General features: G+C 37.7%; 1 protein-coding gene across 2 annotated transcripts; it reads left to right on the top strand.

The window, feature by feature from the left end:
* The first annotated feature begins 6,393 nt into the window (after positions 1-6,393).
* LOC116052581 (integrin alpha-6-like) lies at positions 6,394-18,130 on the top strand. 2 transcript variants are annotated; one of them, XM_031303372.2, is made up of 25 exons: positions 6,395-6,777; positions 6,871-6,989; positions 7,819-7,898; positions 7,979-8,249; positions 8,892-9,011; positions 9,175-9,388; positions 9,977-10,173; positions 10,733-10,821; positions 11,872-11,999; positions 12,541-12,630; positions 12,723-12,787; positions 13,358-13,503; positions 13,594-13,740; positions 13,893-14,014; positions 14,117-14,273; positions 14,857-14,940; positions 15,026-15,105; positions 15,184-15,258; positions 15,527-15,629; positions 15,718-15,894; positions 15,979-16,080; positions 16,282-16,392; positions 16,555-16,659; positions 16,844-16,969; positions 17,605-18,130. In XM_031303372.2, the coding sequence occupies exons 1-25, from the start codon at positions 6,560-6,562 to the stop codon at positions 17,752-17,754; spliced, it is 3,276 nt and encodes a 1,091-aa protein (XP_031159232.1). In that variant the 5' UTR covers positions 6,395-6,559; the 3' UTR covers positions 17,755-18,130. The 2 variants fall into 2 exon arrangements, with proteins under 2 accessions (XP_035857142.1, XP_031159232.1); XM_036001249.1 differs by lacking the exon at positions 16,555-16,659 and having other exon boundaries at positions 6,394-6,777.
* The last annotated feature ends 325 nt before the right edge of the window (positions 18,131-18,455 follow it).

The following is an 18,455-nucleotide window of genomic DNA, read 5'->3' on the forward strand; positions in this document are numbered from 1 at the left end:
TATTACGGGCAAATAATGTTTATATAAAGTGAACACCCATACAATAATGGTAAAACTATGTGTATATATTGGATATTTGCTTGTATATATAAAGTAAACCTCGTATATTAATGGTAAAGGTATGTAAATATATTGGAGAGTTGCCTTTTATAACTATAAATGAATGTTTATTTAAAGTAAACAACATACATTAATGGTAAAAGTATGTAGATATATTGGAGAGTTGCTTGTAAATACTCTCAAATATTGTTTATATAAAGTAATGACTATTATTACAATGTTTCTGGAAGGTATTATCCCATTATCTTCTCTTTTTTGTACAGTAAAAAAACAGTATTAAACAGGAATTTACCGTAAATAGATTGGATAATCATAAAATAAACGCCTAAAGGAGGGTATTTGAAAGTCATTTTACATAATTTTTATGTGTTTTACATCCAGGAATCTGTACTTTAACAGGGAGTTCTTGTGGATGGATTGAATAATCTTGTGAATTTACCAAAGAAAACCGTATGAAAACAGCAGTTTTCATTTAAATTATGTAATTTTAAGGTATTTCTGCAATATTTCTTAGTTTTGATAAAGATTTATACAGTTGTTTAACATTCTAGAAATGTTTTATAACAAGAATTTGTTTTAATTCTACAATAGTTGGACTGTGAAAATACAGAAAATGTACAGTAGATATCTGTATTTTAAAAATAAATTCTTTGTAGAATAACATAAGGTTTTTTACTGTCATTTCACGGTAAGTGTCTTTTTACCGTTTTTTCACGATTGTTTTTTAACGTTTCTTTACATTAAATTTAAGGTTTAACAGTAAAAAACCAGAAAGAGGCCTAGGGTATTTGAAAGTCATTTTACATAATTTTTATGTGTTTTACATCCAGGAATCTGTACTTTAACAGGGAGTTCTTGTGGATGGATTGAATAATCTTGTGAATTTACCAAAGAAAACCGTATGATAACAGCAGTTTTCATTTAAATTATGTAATTTTAAGGTATTTCTGCAATATTTCTTAGTTTTGATAAAGATTTATACAGTTGTTTAACATTCTAGAAATGTTTTATAACAAGAATTTGTTTTAATTCTACAATAGTTAGACTGTAAAAATACAGAAAATATTTACAGGAAATTTCTGTATTTAAAAAAAGAATTTTTCTGTAAAATAACATAAGGTTTTTTACTGTAATTTGACGGTAAGTGTTTGGCAACTTTGCTGCCAGACTTCTTACCGTTTTTTTACGATTTTTTTTTTTACAGTGTAGTTCTCACTTCTCAGGTGGAAATAAGTAGCAGGGTGTTTCTGAACAAGAGGTAATGAGTTCCCATAAATCTCAGAAAAGATGTCATCAGAGTAAATTATTATACGTATATAAAATTGCTTCCTGCTTCTTACAGTGCAGACACTTTGCTGCTTGCTCCTGCCTCTGCTTGCATATTTCTGCTGATAATCTTACTTTTCCTCTGAGAGAAACTATGAGCAGCGGCTCTTGGATACTTATAAATCACTGGACTATACATTTTTTGTAGACATAGTAGGCTATTGCCATATTTCAACATTTTTCTGCGTGAGCGTGGCCTACCAATAGCTCAAGCCTGTCCTAAAGTGATTGTAGCTAAAGCTAATTAGCAGCAAGATGCCTCCCTTCTCCATGGAGGACTACTACAAACTCCTTCAGAAGATTGTTATTCTGGAAACCAAAATTCAACGGTTAGAAGTAAACCTGGAAGTGAACGGATCATGTGGGAATGACACCACTTTACCATTGACCCAAAACAATGGACAGAAGCATGCCAACACACGGCTAACTAGCACCAGCAAGACTACGGACAAACAGGAGGGCTGTGGAATAAGTAACAAATCAACAAGTGGTAGTCCTCCCTGGAACTCTTTTGGTGCAAAGCCTAACAGTAAATCCTTTTCCTGGAAAGGACGACTAACGGGCAGGGCACAGCGCCCTGAGATTTGTGATATGAACGGCTGGCCTGCATTACCATCCAGGCAGAGCGCCTCTTCTACCCCTGTACTCAGTAGGACACAGCCGTGGACAGCTGCAAAAGGGAGAATTAGCAACAAAATGCCTCCCCAACAACTGAGCAACTGGATAACAGATTTGCTCCTCTGCTGCAGGACCCTGGACATGACCTGGATTGCGTCTCATCGTCACACAGCAGGGTAAGGACTGAGAGCAATTCAGAAAGTAAAAATCTACAGGGAAAGCTAACGACTGGGCACCAAACTCTGATTGTGGGTGACTCTGCTGTAAAAAACATAAAAAGCAGTAAAAACACCAACATTCTCTGTTTTCCCAAAGACATGGTGTCTGACTTAACCCAAAGAATCCGGGATATCATGGCAGCACACCGAACTGTGAAAAACATTATACTGCATATAGGGTCACATGATGTTGTAAAGCAACAGTCTGAAGTGCTGAATCGTGACTTCATGATTCTGCTGAACACAGTCAGCTCCCTAAACGCGAAGCTGTTTATCAGTGGCCCTATACCGCCAGTCAGAATAGGAGCTGAGAGATTCAGCAGACTGTTGGCACTGAACAAATGGCTTTCAACTGCATGTACCGTCCACTCTCTGCGGTTCATTGACAATTTTCAAATTTTTTGGGACCGCAGACATCTTTTTAAAGCAGATGGACTTTTCCTTAACAAGCCAGGAGTAAAGCTGTTCACCTCTAGCCTACTTTACTTTCTGCACCACACATCTGCTCCCTCAGCCAAGGACACAGGACAAGATAAATCAACACAAACAAAACAAGAGGAAGACACAACAAAGTGCGGCAGTGATCCACCACAGCCCCCACCTGAGCAAAGATTTGACCATGGAGGACCTCAGAGCGGAGACAAGAAATCTCAACCCCCTTCACCCGTCCAACACTCCTCAAACCCCCTTACCAACACCGACGCCTTTGATGATCCATCGCTCTCCCCATTCACCCTTTCCCCTGTTTCCCCCTGCCACATGTTGGGGTTCACTGACCGGATGGAGCAGCTGGTAGATGCTGGAACCAAGTTTACCCCACTACCTTCTCCCATCACTCACCCCCAGCATCAAACTGACCCTGTTTGGACTCAACCACTGAAACTAAAACGCCAGGCACCTCTGCCCCCTCAAGGATGGCAGCTAACTCCTTCTCAACAGACTGATAAGTATGCTTGTGTACAGAATGAAACAAGCTTTAACTGATATGTGCTGGGCCCAGGCTGCATGCCTAATGGCACTCATGACTCTTTCCAGGACAAGCCTGGGCCCTGTGTATTCAATTCTTCGTCAATCTATGTTGTGATAAGTAATAGAAAAAGAATGGTGAATCCGCTAAGTAAGAAAAAGAAGCACTTAACTGCCAACTTAGCAAATTTAGCATCCATTCCTCGTCAGCCACAGCCTGTCCCAAAAAACGAGACAGATAATTATTTTAACACACTAACATTAGCCTTACTAAACGTCAGGTCTTTGGCGGGTAAATCATTTTTAATCAATGATTTTATTATTAAACACAATCTTGATTTTATGTTTTTAACTGAAACCTGGTTAGACCATAATAACAGTGATGCTGTTCTCATTGAGTCAGCTCCCCCTAACTTCAGTTTTATGAGTGAGAATAGAGCGAATAAGAAAGGAGGTGGAGTCGCCATTTTGTTCCAATATACTCAAATATCTTATGGAAACTTTGCTTCTTTTGAATATGTGGCTCTTCAGCTAAGGTCCCCCTCTCGACCTATATTTCTAATTATCTACAGGCCACCTAAATACTGTGCATCCTTCTTTGACGACTTTAGTGGACTGCTGTCTTTAATCTGTATTAACTTTGACTGTGTAGTTATTGCTGATGATTTCAACATTCATGTTGACAACCCCCAGGATAGAGGGACAAAAGAACTGTGTTGTATTTTTGAGAACTATGGACTGACTCAGCATGTGACGGAGCCCACACACAACAAGGGGCACACTCTGGACTTGATTATCTCGAAGGGTTTGAACATTTCCAAGGTTGTGGTAACTGATGCTGCTCTCTCTGATCATTCCTGTGTTTTCTTTAATGGCACTATCTCTGTGCAAAAAAGTGTCCAAACAAAGTTAATAAGAAAACGGTATATCACTGACAACACCAGTGAAACATTCATTCAGCTTTTCTCGTCCACACCCACCCTCTCAGGGGTCTCAGTCACTGAGCTTGTAGACAATTTCAATTGTAAAATTACAAATGTTATTGATGCCATTGCTCCCATTAAGGTAAAAACTGTCTCTGATAAGAAAAGATCTCTATGGAGAAATGTCATACTGGTAAGAACAGAAAAAAGAGAGTGTCGAAAAGCAGAACGCAGGTGGCGAAAAACTAATCTCCAGGTCCACTACAACACCTATAAAGAGAGACTTCGCACTTATAATTTGGAACTGAGGAATGCAAGGCGGTCCTTCTTCTTGGACATTATTGCCAAAAACAATAATAATTCACGTGCTTTGTTTGCTACTGTTGATAGGTTAACAAATCCTCCAGTACCAGTAGCATCTGAACTTTTATCCACAAAGGCCTGCAATGATTTTGCCACCTTCTTCAATGACAAAATTCAGAAAATTAAACAAACAGTCAGTGCTTCCATATCGAGTACAGGGTATGTGTTGTCACAGTGTCCAGGCAAAACAGATTCCAATATGACCCAATTTCATATGATTAACCGTAAAAACCTGGAGGACATTATACAACATCTGAAAACCTCCTCCTGCTGCCTTGATATTCTACCAACGGACTTTTCAAAAATGTTGCAAATTGTTTGGCTACAGATCTTCTACAGATTGTAAACACGTCTCTTCTCTCAGGTATCTTCCCACAGGCCCTGAAAATCATTAAGCCACTCTTAAAAAAGAACAATCTAGACACGTCACTAATGAGCAACTATAGGCCGATATCAAACCTTCCATTTTTAAGTAAAATCATTGAAAAAACGGTTTCTCAACAACTGAACCTTTTCTTGTCACTAAACAACAGTTTTAATGCATTCCAGTCGGGTTTTCGACCACACCACAGCACTGAGACAGCTCTTGTTAAAGTCTTTAATGACATCCACTTAAACACAGATAGTGGCAAAATTTCAGTCTTGGTATTACTTGATCTCAGTGCTGCATTTGATACGGTCGACAATGACATATTACTAGACCGATTGGAAAACTGGGTTGGCATTTCTGGCTCAGTACTAAAGTGGTTTGAGTCTTATTTAAAGAATAGGGACTACTTTGTGTCTATAGGGAATTATACATCTGAGCATACAAATATGATGTTCTGGGGCCTCTCCTGTTTAACATCTACATGCTTCCACTGGCTCAAATTATGGAAAACAACAAAATAAGTTACCATAGTTATGCAGATGACACACAAATTTATATAACCTTATCGCCAGGGGACTATAGTCCAATACAACAACTGACTAAGTGCATTGAACAAATTAACGACTGGATGTGCCAGAACTTTCTTAAATTAAATGAAGAAAAAACTGAGGTGGTTGTTTTTGGAGTAAAAGAGGAACGATTAAAAGTCAACACTCAGCTTCAAACGATAATGTTAACAACAACAGACAAAGCCAGAAATCTTGGTTTAGTCATGGACTCAGACCTGAATTTTAACAGCCGCATTAAGACAATTACAAAGTCAGCCTATTATGACCTTAAAAATATATCAAGGGTTAAAGGACTTATGTCTCAGCAAGACTTGGAAAAACTTGTCTTATCTTCAGTAGACTAGACTACTGTAATGGAGTCTTTACAGGTCTCCCTAAAAAATCAATCAGACAGCTGCAGCTGATTCAGAACGCTGCTGCTCGAGTCCTCACTAAGACCAAGAAAGTGGATCACATCACTCCAGTACTGAAGTCTCTACACTGGCTTCCAGTGCATCAAAGAATTGATTTCAAAATACTTTTGCTGGTTTATAAATCACTAAACGGTTTAGGGCCAAAATACATTTCTGATCTGCTACTACAGTATGAACCATCCAGACCTCTCAGGTCGTCTGGGACAGGTCTGCTTGTTGTCCCCAGAGTCAGAACTAAACAGGGGGAAGCAGCATTTAGTTTTTATGCTCCACACATCTGGAACAAACTCCCAGAAAACTGCAGGTCTGCTGCAACTGAAGACCTATCTATTTGATGTTGCCTTTCTTTAAATAACTTCATTTCTTATACTGAAGTTGCATTGTTGACACTGTATGACAATCTATATAAGCATATAAAGAGAAATTCCTATTTTATCTGCTTTATATGTGTGCTATCAGCACACTGCCAGCAGAGAAAACTTTTGCTCAGAGGGTGTGTCTCACATTTCACTTTCATCAAAGCAGATGTTGGTTAATATTAACTACAGGTATCAGCTCATACAGGTGAACAGTATAGCTTTGTTAGTATGAAGATAAATGTCTTGCCACCACACCCTGTTTGTATGTGTCTACAGTGAGCCAGTTAGCAGCTGCTAGGGCCAATCCCTTTTCTTCGTGTAGAAACACATAGTTTACAATCACTCTGTGCTGTTTTAGAGAGCACAGGCACTGCATGAGATATAGGGCAGGCAGAGTACACATTTTAATCAAAAGCATGGCAAAGCACTGGCACATAGTGTATCTGTTGAGTTTCTGGCACCTCCAGACTCTAAATGTTGCAGCTTTCAATCTGGACACCCAGAGTGTGCTGCAGAGAAATGGAGATCCAGGAAGCCTGTTTGGATTTTCTGTTGCCTTTCACCAGCAGCTGAACCCGGCCAGAAAGAACCTGTGAGTGAAAGTTATAGTTATTTGATTAAGTTTGAGTAAATTGAATAAAATTTTGCATCTGTGTCTTACTGCTTGAGTTATTTTTCCCCCCAGATTGCTGGTCGGAGCACCACGGTCAAAACACCAGAACCAAGTGAATGTTACAGGTGTTGTTTACCAGTGTGATCTGACTACATCTGACCACTGTCAGCCCATTGAGTTTAATAACAAAGGTTTGTTTGTTTGTTTGTTTTGTTTGTTTTTTTAATTCATCTTTATGTGCTTTTAATGCAATGTAATCGATTATAGTAAGTACAATATTGAGGTATGTACTTTTGAGTATATTCATGCTGGAAATATTATACTCTTTACTCCACTACATATATTTGACAGGTGGAGTTACTGGCTACTTTTCAGATTGAGATTTTATATTAACATTTGATAACCTTCTTAAATAAAATGCATTGTTAAAGATTAAACAATGGTTTCCAGCCCAAAAGCAGTGTCTTCTGATTGTCACAGGTTTCACATGTCTGAGTCGTTAGCAGATCCACCAAAGAGTGATTTTTTCCTTCTAAACCTCACATGTTTTCCTTGACGGTTTGAGGCCTAAAAGGTTCAAATTCTCACAAAAAAATCAAAGTTGAAGAAAAGTCTATAAAGTAAATACAAATTTGTGTTGCAGCACTTTGTTTTTCTCTTTCCTCTCACATTAATCATCTCAGGCATCTCACAAAGTAGGTCACAGTAGCTCCACCTCAACCAGCTACAAAAGTAAAATGCTGCTTAAACATTGATTCATCAGTATTAATCTAATGCCATACAATATATCGGTCACAGGGGGAATTTTACTGCAAAAGGTGTACTTTTACTTTTGTGACTTTAAGTACATTTTGCTGACAATACTTCATTATATTTACTCAAGCAGGATTTTATATGTAGGACTTGTTGGGCTATTGTAATGTTGGTACTTTTTAAGTAAAACATCTTGAGTACTTCTTCTGAATGTAATCATAGTGACATTGCGGCCGCACAGTGAGCTTTACATGTTCATTTTTCCAGAGTTCCTTGATAGTAAAGGCATAAACAACCAGTGGATGGGAGTTAGAGTGACGAGCCAAGGTCCTGGTAAAAATGTAATGGTAAGCGAAACACACCCCATTCAAATAATAAAACAAAATCTGTCAAATCAAGAAGTCATTTCACCATCTTTCCCTTGTAGACCTGTGCCCATCGATACCAGCAGTGGAGTCCGAGTCCGAGCCTTTATGTCCCTCACTTGGTGACGGGTCAGTGTTACCTCTTAGGAGATGACCTGCAGGTCGGGAAGGAAGAGAGGACGTGGAGGAGGGTAGTTTGTGACTCTGAGCACCTGACCAGACGTCAAAAGGACCATGAGTGGTTTGCATACTGTCAACAGGGTCATGGAGCATCTTTTGCAAAGGACAACACATCTCTGATATTCGGAGCGCCAGGAGCGTACTACTGGAAAGGTCAAATAAAACTAAGAGCAACATCTCAAGTGTTTGTTTCATCAGCCAAAATTAACAAGCATAGTACATAATATGCCTAGTCCTGACAGACTGATTGGAAATTAGCTTTATTTTATTTTTTTCTATCTTTCATTGCATTCTAAGAAACTGAGACAATTTATTATTTTTTTATTTTATTTTGAATTGCACTTTTCAACATTGAACCCAAAAGGATAAAACTGGTCCCCATAAAAAGATCAGAATCAACAATACTTCAGCACATCTCTTAATACACTTCGGCTTGCCTGTAGCTCGTAGACACAAAGAAGCGTAGATATAAATCTTTAAAAATGGGCGACAAATATATTCTAAGGCCAAAAATTTCCTTAAACAGCTGGGTACTTTATTGTTTAATAAATGTGACTCGAACAGGAGTATTGCATTTGTCTGTTTTGTTTTTTTTTTGCCTGAAGTGTAAGCAATATTTTTATTTGACCTTCCATCAAATTATAAATGCACTTATTAACATTAATTTGATCATTTCTGGCTGTTTTGGCCCACAATGACATGCATTACAATTTACATGCTAAAAAAGACATTACAATCCTTTTTCCCATGATACATTTTAAGTTTTATCATTCTGTGTTTGCTCGCTGTGTAAAGGAATCGTACGAATGGAGCGCTTGGACAACCAGGGCATCATCGGTGCCGATGGTCGTGAGACTGGAGATATTGACAAGTTTGACTCAAGACTCATTCCTCTCCAAAGAAACAGCTACTTGGGTCAGTTACTAGTCTGTTCGGAGTCAGTACTTTAAAAAGTTTTATCTTAAGCGACTGTGAGTTCGTAAAAAGCGCTATATAAATTCAATTTATTATTATTATCTTTATTCCTTTTATAGGGTATAAAACCTTCTCATAAACAGCTTTATATTCTGTCCTCCAGGATTCTCCACTGACTCTGGTATGGCCCTCATCAGACAGGGTGAGCTAACCATCGTATCAGGAGCACCCAGAGGAGGTTACAGCGGCCAGGTGACATTTCTTAAGGCAGACCCTGTGGCACAGAGAAGTTTGTCTGTGGAGTTAGTCCTCTCCGGTCCGGGCTTGGCCTCCTCCTTTGGCTACGATGTAGCAGTGGTGGATCTCAATGGCGATGGGTATGTTTATTTTAGACTTCTATTCAATTACTTGATTTGCTTTTTGCATGGTCTAAAGAGGTTGATGAGTCCATCAATCCTACAGTTTGGTTCAAAGTAAAATCCCATTATGACTGTCTAGACTGACATGAAATGATTTTTATGGTTATTCATGGTTATGATTTTATTACGCCATGACCTTATATCAGCACCAGCATTAGGTCAAATATTGCCCTTAAAAAGTAAAAAATGAATGGCCAGATTTCCGTGTAATTTCCTGCAGATTAGTGTAGCACGACCATTTCTTGTCATTTGCTCACAAGAAATATCCAAATCTGGGATGAATGACATGAAAGTTACTGACCACATCCATGTCCCCCCAGAGAATACAACCTTTCCATTTAGGGCATTCCATGAGTTTATTCTAGCACCACACTCCGAACAAACCACAATATCAAATATATTACACCAGGTACACAATCTTCATCACATACCCTTTAGTACACAATTCATATCACTACTTTAGCATTTTGCAAAAGCAAACATGTCTTCCTGTTTGTTAAATTTATTACTGTTAATTACTGTATTGTGTTGTTTGGGTATGTGCAGGTGGGAGGACCTCGCTGTTGGAGCACCGGAGTTCTTTGTTAAAGATGGTTTGGTTGGAGGAGCAGTCTACATTTATATCAACAGTAAAGGAAAAAACTGGGAGAAGATTGTTCCAACTCAAGTTCTTGGACATAAAGATTCCATGTTCGGCCTCGCAGTGGAAAACATAGGAGACATCAATCAAGATAGTTATGGAGGTTGGAATGTTTTATTATCAAATATAATTTTTTCTAGTTGACACTTTAAAGTGAGACTATGTAACATTTGTTGAACAGCGGCCTCTATGGACACAAGGGGCAAATACAGGATATGTAACTTCCGGTAATTCTAAAACATACAGCAATATCCATCTTAAGTTTGCTTATATCCGTCAACGTGACCCACGATTAGCTACTGGACATACCAGACCAAGAAAACTGTAGTAGCATAATCCCCTGAGTGTACTGAGATGAGCAAAGGAGCGTTTTATTGTTATGAATTGGACTTTTTTTTATTTTTAAGAGGAAGGATGTCTTATTTCTTCTCAAAAGCTAAAGTTTTACTTTAAAGCTTAAAAACATCCTGAATAAAAGAACACACACATTCTAAGTACTGTAATCAACTGTATCAAATAATGTAGTGTAATTATGAAATAACTTTTTCATCCAAAAAGGGCATTTTTGAGTCCAGTTTGGACTTCATTTTGGGATACACTTACTGTCTTTGTCTCCCATTCATGTTGTTGCCCCACTTCGTTTTTATGTGAATCTTTGACAGATATTGCCGTGGGGGCACCATATGATGGTTCAGGTCGAGTATACCTTTACTACGGCTCATCAGATGGAATCAACAAAAAGCCAGCGCAGGTGGGGTTCTTCTGAAAAGGTCACTAGTTCAAATCTGGTACTTGGAACTATTTAGCAAAACAGATCGTTAAATTACATTATACAACAAGTAGATCCGACCAGACAATCTGATTGGTCAACTAAACATTTAGAACATGCTCAAATCAGCATGACCGCACACCCAGAGCCATTTGAGCACAACTGGCGCATCACTTAAAATATCACTCCGCAAGTTCTGTGTTCTGTCTGTGCATATGGACTTGAAATAAAAAAAAACTGTTTAAAAACATTTGTATTCATGTAATGTTAGTTTAATTCAGGAACCACAGTGGAACACACACAAGCTCTCCAACTAGTATATAAAGTGATTCATCTCATCGGATTAAACAACTTATTTATGTTACAACGCCGGTGAAAATAGCTGCTAATGTGATTTTCGCGGACGTACAGGAGCTATATCTGTCGATGGAAAATGGAGAAAAAAAATTCAGCAGATATCTTAGTTTTATAACATTAGCACAGCAGTTTGGTGTTTATATGTGCGGCAGTTATTCAGTTTGGGAAATCCTACAATCTCTATAAAGCTAACGTTAGCTTAAGCTGACCAGTTAACGTTTTGCAGGGACAGGAAATCATCTGTTTGAAGTTCGCAGACATTTAGTATCTAAATCTATCCATGGAAAAAAAATTTTTAGCAGATCTTATAACAGGATAGAGCTAGCAAAGCAGTTTGGTGTTTATATTTGCAGTCATTTTTCAGTGTGGGAAATCCGACGATGTCTACAAAACTAACGTTAACTGTTGCTTTTTTTTAATTTTGAGAGCAAATTGCCCCACAATATGAATACAGTTTGATTATAACTTGTATTTAGTTGGTAACCGTTGTTGTATAATTGCAATATTACACTCAAGGGTTAGATTTAACATCATTATTGGCACGACAGTGATGTGGCTAGAACCGGGGCGCTTGCACCGAGGTTCGTATTCAACCCTAACCCTAATCCTTGACCCTAACCCTAATTGCCGAATGTTAGTGCTTATTGCTTAATTCTCATATTGCGACCTCCTCAGGTACTCTCATCGGGAGCCAATAAAGTTACTCTGTTTGGATATTCTCTGTCTGGCAACTTGGACGTGGATAACAATCAGTACCCTGATCTGGCTGTTGGATCTCTGTCTGATTCTGTCTTTGTTTACAGGTAATTTTACAGCTGCAGCAACATTTAAAAATAAATATCAGTTTGATATTCTTTTTTTTTTCAGTACACCAGGTGTCTATTACAATCAAAATGTGTTTATGAAGTATGTAGGTATGTTGGTGATGATTCAAATATATATTGTAAATCATACAACCCAATAAAGAAACCTCAGGACCAGGCCTGAAAACTTCTTTGGAGCTTTATGGTTTAACTTGACATTAAACACATCCCAGAACAGATTTACAGATTAAACCCCATTTGTATAGACTTAGTTTTCATCATTTTGTCTTTGTTTGTATCCTACATGTTTAAATTAGTTTGATATATTTTCCTTTAACTTTCCCCCCAAAATATACTTGCTTTTTATGGCTTTGAAATGATTCATATATCCATTCTTGTATTAGGCCATCTTGGGGAGCACTGTGATGACTCTGTTATATGAAGGGTATATTAATGAATATGTTTAACATGTTTCTTACAACCTTTATGTCTTCTGATAACAAATCTCAAACCAGTGAACTTATTCCACTGTTTGTTTCAGAGCAAGACCAGTGGTCACTGTCAGCAGCTCTCTGAAGGTAACACCAACTGATATAGACATCACAAATGAACAATGTGATAAACACACATGGTAAGATAAACAAAAACACAAATGTCAGCATGATCCAACTGCAACCTTATTGGCTTTTAATCCAATGTTTCTTTGCACAAATGTCTGTAAAGTAACTTTGCAGCTCGGGCATGCTTCACCTACACAGCGCATCCAGCATCGTTTAACCCTAAACTGAGTAAGTCTCCTTTTCAGTTCAGTATTCTTCACACTAAATATAATGGTTTGGGGCTTTTAATTTCTTTGTAACATAGGTGCGTTTGAAAATAGATTTATGGATATACTATAGAGTTAAAGAGCTTTTTCATAGATTGTGTACAAGTTAGATTCTTGGTCGACAAGGTAGCTCCAGACTAGATCATTGATTACAAAGATACTGATGTCAAACTTAAGGTAACAATGTTTTTTTAAATAGACATACTCAAATTTAGAAAGAGTATATCAAGATAAAGTAAGACTAAAACTGTTAGGTAATTCATTTTCTTCTACATATTACTGGCAGTAATAGTAGCTGCTAGAAGAAGTTGTAGAAGGGTTTGTGGCAGCAATAATGGTGGTAGTGGTTGATGTGATAATACTACAGTAGTGGCAGTAGTAGTTTGTCACACTTTAAGTGTTAGTAGTAAGTAATAGGGCTGCTGGGTGGATCATTGGTGTCCCACTCCTGGACATTTACCAAACCCGCCTCACCCACAAAGCAACCAGCATTGTGGGTGACCTCAATGATGTACTAACGTTTCCTTCACAGTGATTGACTACACTTTTGAGGCTGATGCTGAAAGGAGAAAAGCGAGGCTTCCTCCCAGAGTGGTTTTTCGGGGTTCTTCTCGAGGAAGACTGGAGCTGCCTGGACAGAAGAGACAAATCTGTACTGACACCCAACTCCAACTTCTGGTACTGTTTTATTGTGCAATGTCCTTTTATTGATACCTATCAAACACCAGACTGTACACATAACACCTAAATAAAACTCTTTTGTTTCAGCGTGATATCAAGGACAGGCTGCACAGTATTCCTGTCTCCGTCACTATGTCTCTGTGGAACTCCAGTCAAACAACCAGGACGAGTGCAGATCTGCCCATCCTTACTCCTGTCCTCAACCTCTTCCAGCAAAAGAGCACTGACTCAGCGGTACGAGTGTATGCCTATATCTGTCCATATACCTGTTTGTCTTTGGAAATGTATGAGAGAAATTTGTGTGAGAGATATAAGAGGATAACAATCTAAGATTGTAAAAGTTTAAAAATGTCCAGAAAGAATTTCTGCTCCGTTGTTTTTCACAGATTATCTTAATAAACAAGGGCTGTGGCAGAGACAACATTTGCCAAAGTAACCTAGAGTTACAGTACAAGTTCTGCTCGAGAAAAACCCAAAATAATCAAGATGTTTTCAAATCACTCGCCAGGTACATAACTAAGAGGACAACACACACAAAGCAATACATGTAATCAAACTAACACTCTCAAAGCAAACGGCATATTAATTTGGGATCGTGTCATGTCTGTAGAGAGGATGGTGTTGCAGTCATCACTCCTTCTGATGAAGCTATAGCTTTAGAGATCACTGTGACTAACAGAAATGGGGATGACGCACACCAGAGTCGTTCAGTCATCAGCCTCCCAGATACTCTTCATTACTCTTCTATTGTCTACAGTACAGTATCGGTGAGTATTCTGTAGTAGAACATTTAAAAAAAATGTATTGGTGGCAAATGTGAAATATCAGGCAATGTGGCAAAGTCCTGCATTCAAAACTAAAAGTACAACATTTGGTTTTAAATTATACTAAAAGCACTCCAATGCACAATGTCTCCTTTCAGAATAGTGTGTGTTATTTGATGTTAATAGTGATACATTAATGTGTAAATCACTTCAATGTTGCAGCCGGTGAAGGTGGGGCTTATTTTAGATTTATTTTATATTCTGCTGGGTAGCTTGTGAATTGAAACCGGGGATAAAAGTTTTGTTTTAACTTAACCTATAATAATACATTATAATTTATTTGTTCATTATATTTTGCATTATTAATCTCAATCCACAAAAAGTTATTAAATAAATGTAGTGAAGTAAAAAGTACAATATTTGCCTCTGAAATCTAGAAAATTAAAATACTCATGTACAAATTTGTTCGTAAGTGCATTAGTTGAGTAAATGCACTTAGTAACTTTCACACTTGGATTTCCTAAACGCTTTCTGTGTTTATTTAAATTCAGAAAAATGTCCTTGTTTTCATGCATTTGTTTAACAGGAAACACAAGTGAGTTGTACAGCCAATGACAAAGGTACACTTATAAACTGTGAACTGGGGAATCCACTCCAAAGAGATGCTGAAGTGAGTAGCACTAGTGCTTAGTTTCCTCCACGTGTTTGCATTAGCATCTGCATGTACTGTATGATGGCCATTTTGTTCCCTTCAGGTTACTTTTTATGTTGTACTCTTAACATCCGGCATTTCACTGAGTACAGAAGACGTCAACATCACCCTGCAACTTGAAACGTAAGTGGCTTGATCAGTTACCGATCAGTGGGCTGTAGATATATGAATGAACCTTATTCTGTTATTCCTGTGATGCAGGACAAGTACACAGACCATAGAACCAGTTGAGGCTTTAGCGAAAGTGGTTTTTGAGCTGGAGCTGCAAGTTTATGGGTAGGTACTAGATTGTTGTTTTATATTGCCTTGTACATTGTGTTATTTAGTTATTGTTTTTACATATATATCTTGGGTCATTTCATTATAAATTACCCCCAGTGTTTGTATTTATGCTATTTGTAAGTGGAGAATGCCTTTTTTTGTTGCAATAAAATATACAAAGTGATTTTTAAAAAGCTATTCGCAAAATCTTCAAGCTTGAAAATTGTTTTAAATGCTTTGGAATGATCAAAGAATAATGTCATGGTCTATCTTTGTTTGTCAGACTAGCCAGGCCCTCTCAGGTGTCACTTGGCGAAAACTTGAGGGGTGAGAGTGCCATAAAATCAGTGAATGAAATTGGAACTCCAGTTCAATATGAATTTAGGGTGAGCCATCACATGACACACACACACACACACACACACACACAAACAGGTCAAAGGAAATTGCTCTAATATCTTATTTTTCGACCAGATAACAAATTTGGGCAGACCACTGAAATCTTTCGCCAATGCATCACTAAATATCAACTGGCCAAAGGAGAACTCTGTAGGAAAATGGCTTCTGTACTTGACTCAGATCAGTAGTAAAGGTGTACAGTCGGTCCACTGCTCACCTGTGAACGAGGTCAATCCACTTAAACATGTTGAGGTAATAAATGCCCCAAACAGTTTTGTTTTCAAAATGTAAGCAATGCCTTTAAATGCCTCTAACCTGGTAATGTCTGGTTTTAAGGGTTGGCGTGACCCCTCAAGGAAAAGACGCGAAGCTGAACATGAGGCTCTCTCTACTGACGGATTCCCATTTCTTCCAAAGAGAAGGAAATACAAAACCTTTGTAATAAATCATTATTATGGAGCTCAAAGGTTTATTCGAAGAAAGAAAAAGGCTGTAGCAAAATTTTAAATGCTTTTACTGGTCTGAACCTTTGCTTTGCTGCACTTTTGTATTCACTAAAGGGCATGTCAAGAAAGATACTAATCTGTGAATTTATTAGATGTCAAACGTCAGTCTCAGGCCTGCTGTGCTCCCTTTCAGACCTGTTCAGATGGACTGAAGTGTGTTCAGATACACTGCCCTCTGCTGGGTTTGGACAGTACTGCTGTAATGGTTCTTAATGCGCGCCTCTGGAACACCACTTTTACAGAGGTGACTTATTTCTGTAAAAACACCTTCCTCTATTGTTTGATGAAAATTACTCAGTTTTGTTGCTTCAAGATCTTGATTCCAAGAATTATTCAAACTGACCAGTTACTTTGTGGCTCTTTGTTGCCAGCCTGTCCAACATTACTCACTTTGTCTCTCGTATAGGATTACAACTCTTTGAACTACCTAGACATTGTTGTGGATGCTACTCTCAGTTTAACAAACTCTCCAGAGAATATTGGACTTAAACCGGAAAAGCCTGGGACAAAGGTGAAACCATAAGTGTTTTTGAGTTTCTAAAATTACATTACTTTGTGTTAGAGGACAAATCTACCCTTTGGGCTTAGATAATCATTAAAATTCCCAGCTTAATTTTGCAATAAATACCATCACGCTGATGAAACTAACATGACAAACAGGTGAACCTACTTACGTCTACTGTCTATATCTGCAGGTAAAACTGACAGTGTTCCTCGAGAGGAAGGCTGAATATTTCACTAAAGTTGCCTGGTGGATAATCTTCCTGACGGTCATTGCATTGCTTCTGTTGTTGGCAGTTCTTGGCTTCTTGTTGTGGAAGGTAACATAGAAATCTATAATAGCATTTCGGTTTTTGTTTTTTTAGAACTGTGGTGAACTAATGTCTCTGTGGAAGAATGATTGCTAAGACTGGCATTCCATGTATCAAAGTACTAAGATTCATATTTTTTGAAGTTTTTAATTTTTAATTTAATTGATCCAGTTGTCTATTTAAATTACCTGATTGTTCCAGTTTTACAGTCTACCATCATATTACAAGGCATTGAATAAAAGGGTCCAACAAATGCATCAGTCAGAAATTTTACAGTAAAAACTCATCAATTCCATTTCTAAAAGTAGTTCAATTTAATGATCTCAATGTTTTAATATTTACAATCTGCTCCTTCAAAGTGTTAGGTAATATACAGTATAGTTATTCTTCATGAATAATCTACATACTTAATTTTGTGAAATACGTTGATTGCCTTGTAATGTGAAAAGCATTCAAGTGAAGTACAGATAAAGGTAGTATTGAGCCATTTTTATCACTGATGCATTATAAACTAATTCACTTAACTTTTTTCACCAGGTTTTTTATGTACTGCCTCAGTAAATGTAGCCTGTTAATCTGAGTAGTCTGTAAATCTGAATTCTATGTTATGTATTGACTGATTGTATATTCTCTGTCCTTGTCAGCGTGGATGCATCAACTGCCTCGCTCAGAACAAGAAGCCCTCACATGATGGAGATCCAAACACAGAGACCGCTCCCTTAAAGGCTAAAATGAAACCAGAGACCCTAGCGGTACGAGACACATGCCATGAACACAAGATGTTAACCGTATGATTCTGGCTCATATATACTAGTGCAGAATTACATGATAATACATGATGATTTGTTGGGACATCTTTGATGCAGAGCCTTTTCTTTATTTTTTTTTCCTGCATGTTTTTGCTACGTTATTATAAAATAAGAAAAAAAAATACAAAACATATTTTGAGTTTTTTTTTTAATGAAGCAGAAAATATCACTCGTTTGATACCAAAAAACTGTTACAACATGAAAAAAGTTGTGCTATACTTTCACCATGAAGGAATGTGCGAGTGGTGGGGATGGATGAGGGGTCGTACTACAGAACAATTTACCTGAAATAGAATTGAATTATTGCAGCCACCACATCCCAATCTGGCTGCTGATCATTAGAAAGCACATATGATTACAATGTTGTTGTCTTTGAAATACTGTTTTCATTTGTAGTTGTGCAACATAATACTGTGTTTGTGGTGAAGTCTTATACAAGGACCCTACTGACACTGAAGGGTTTCATTCCAAAATTTGACAGAAACTCAAATAAAAACTTAACAATTAAACTGCTAGCAACATTTTAGAATAAAACCCCTCTATATTTTGTACAGGTGCAATAGCCCATTTGACTACAAGTGTACTTCCGTTTCAACCAAATGAATTTCATGATTCCTTATTCAGCAAGGTGTCCTTTCACAGCATCTATACATTCTTTTAATATTCTCCATCTGCTCTCTTTTTGG

Source organism: Sander lucioperca, chromosome 1 (genome assembly GCF_008315115.2).
Source record: "Sander lucioperca isolate FBNREF2018 chromosome 1, SLUC_FBN_1.2, whole genome shotgun sequence".
Taxonomy (NCBI): Eukaryota; Metazoa; Chordata; class Actinopteri; order Perciformes; family Percidae; genus Sander; species Sander lucioperca.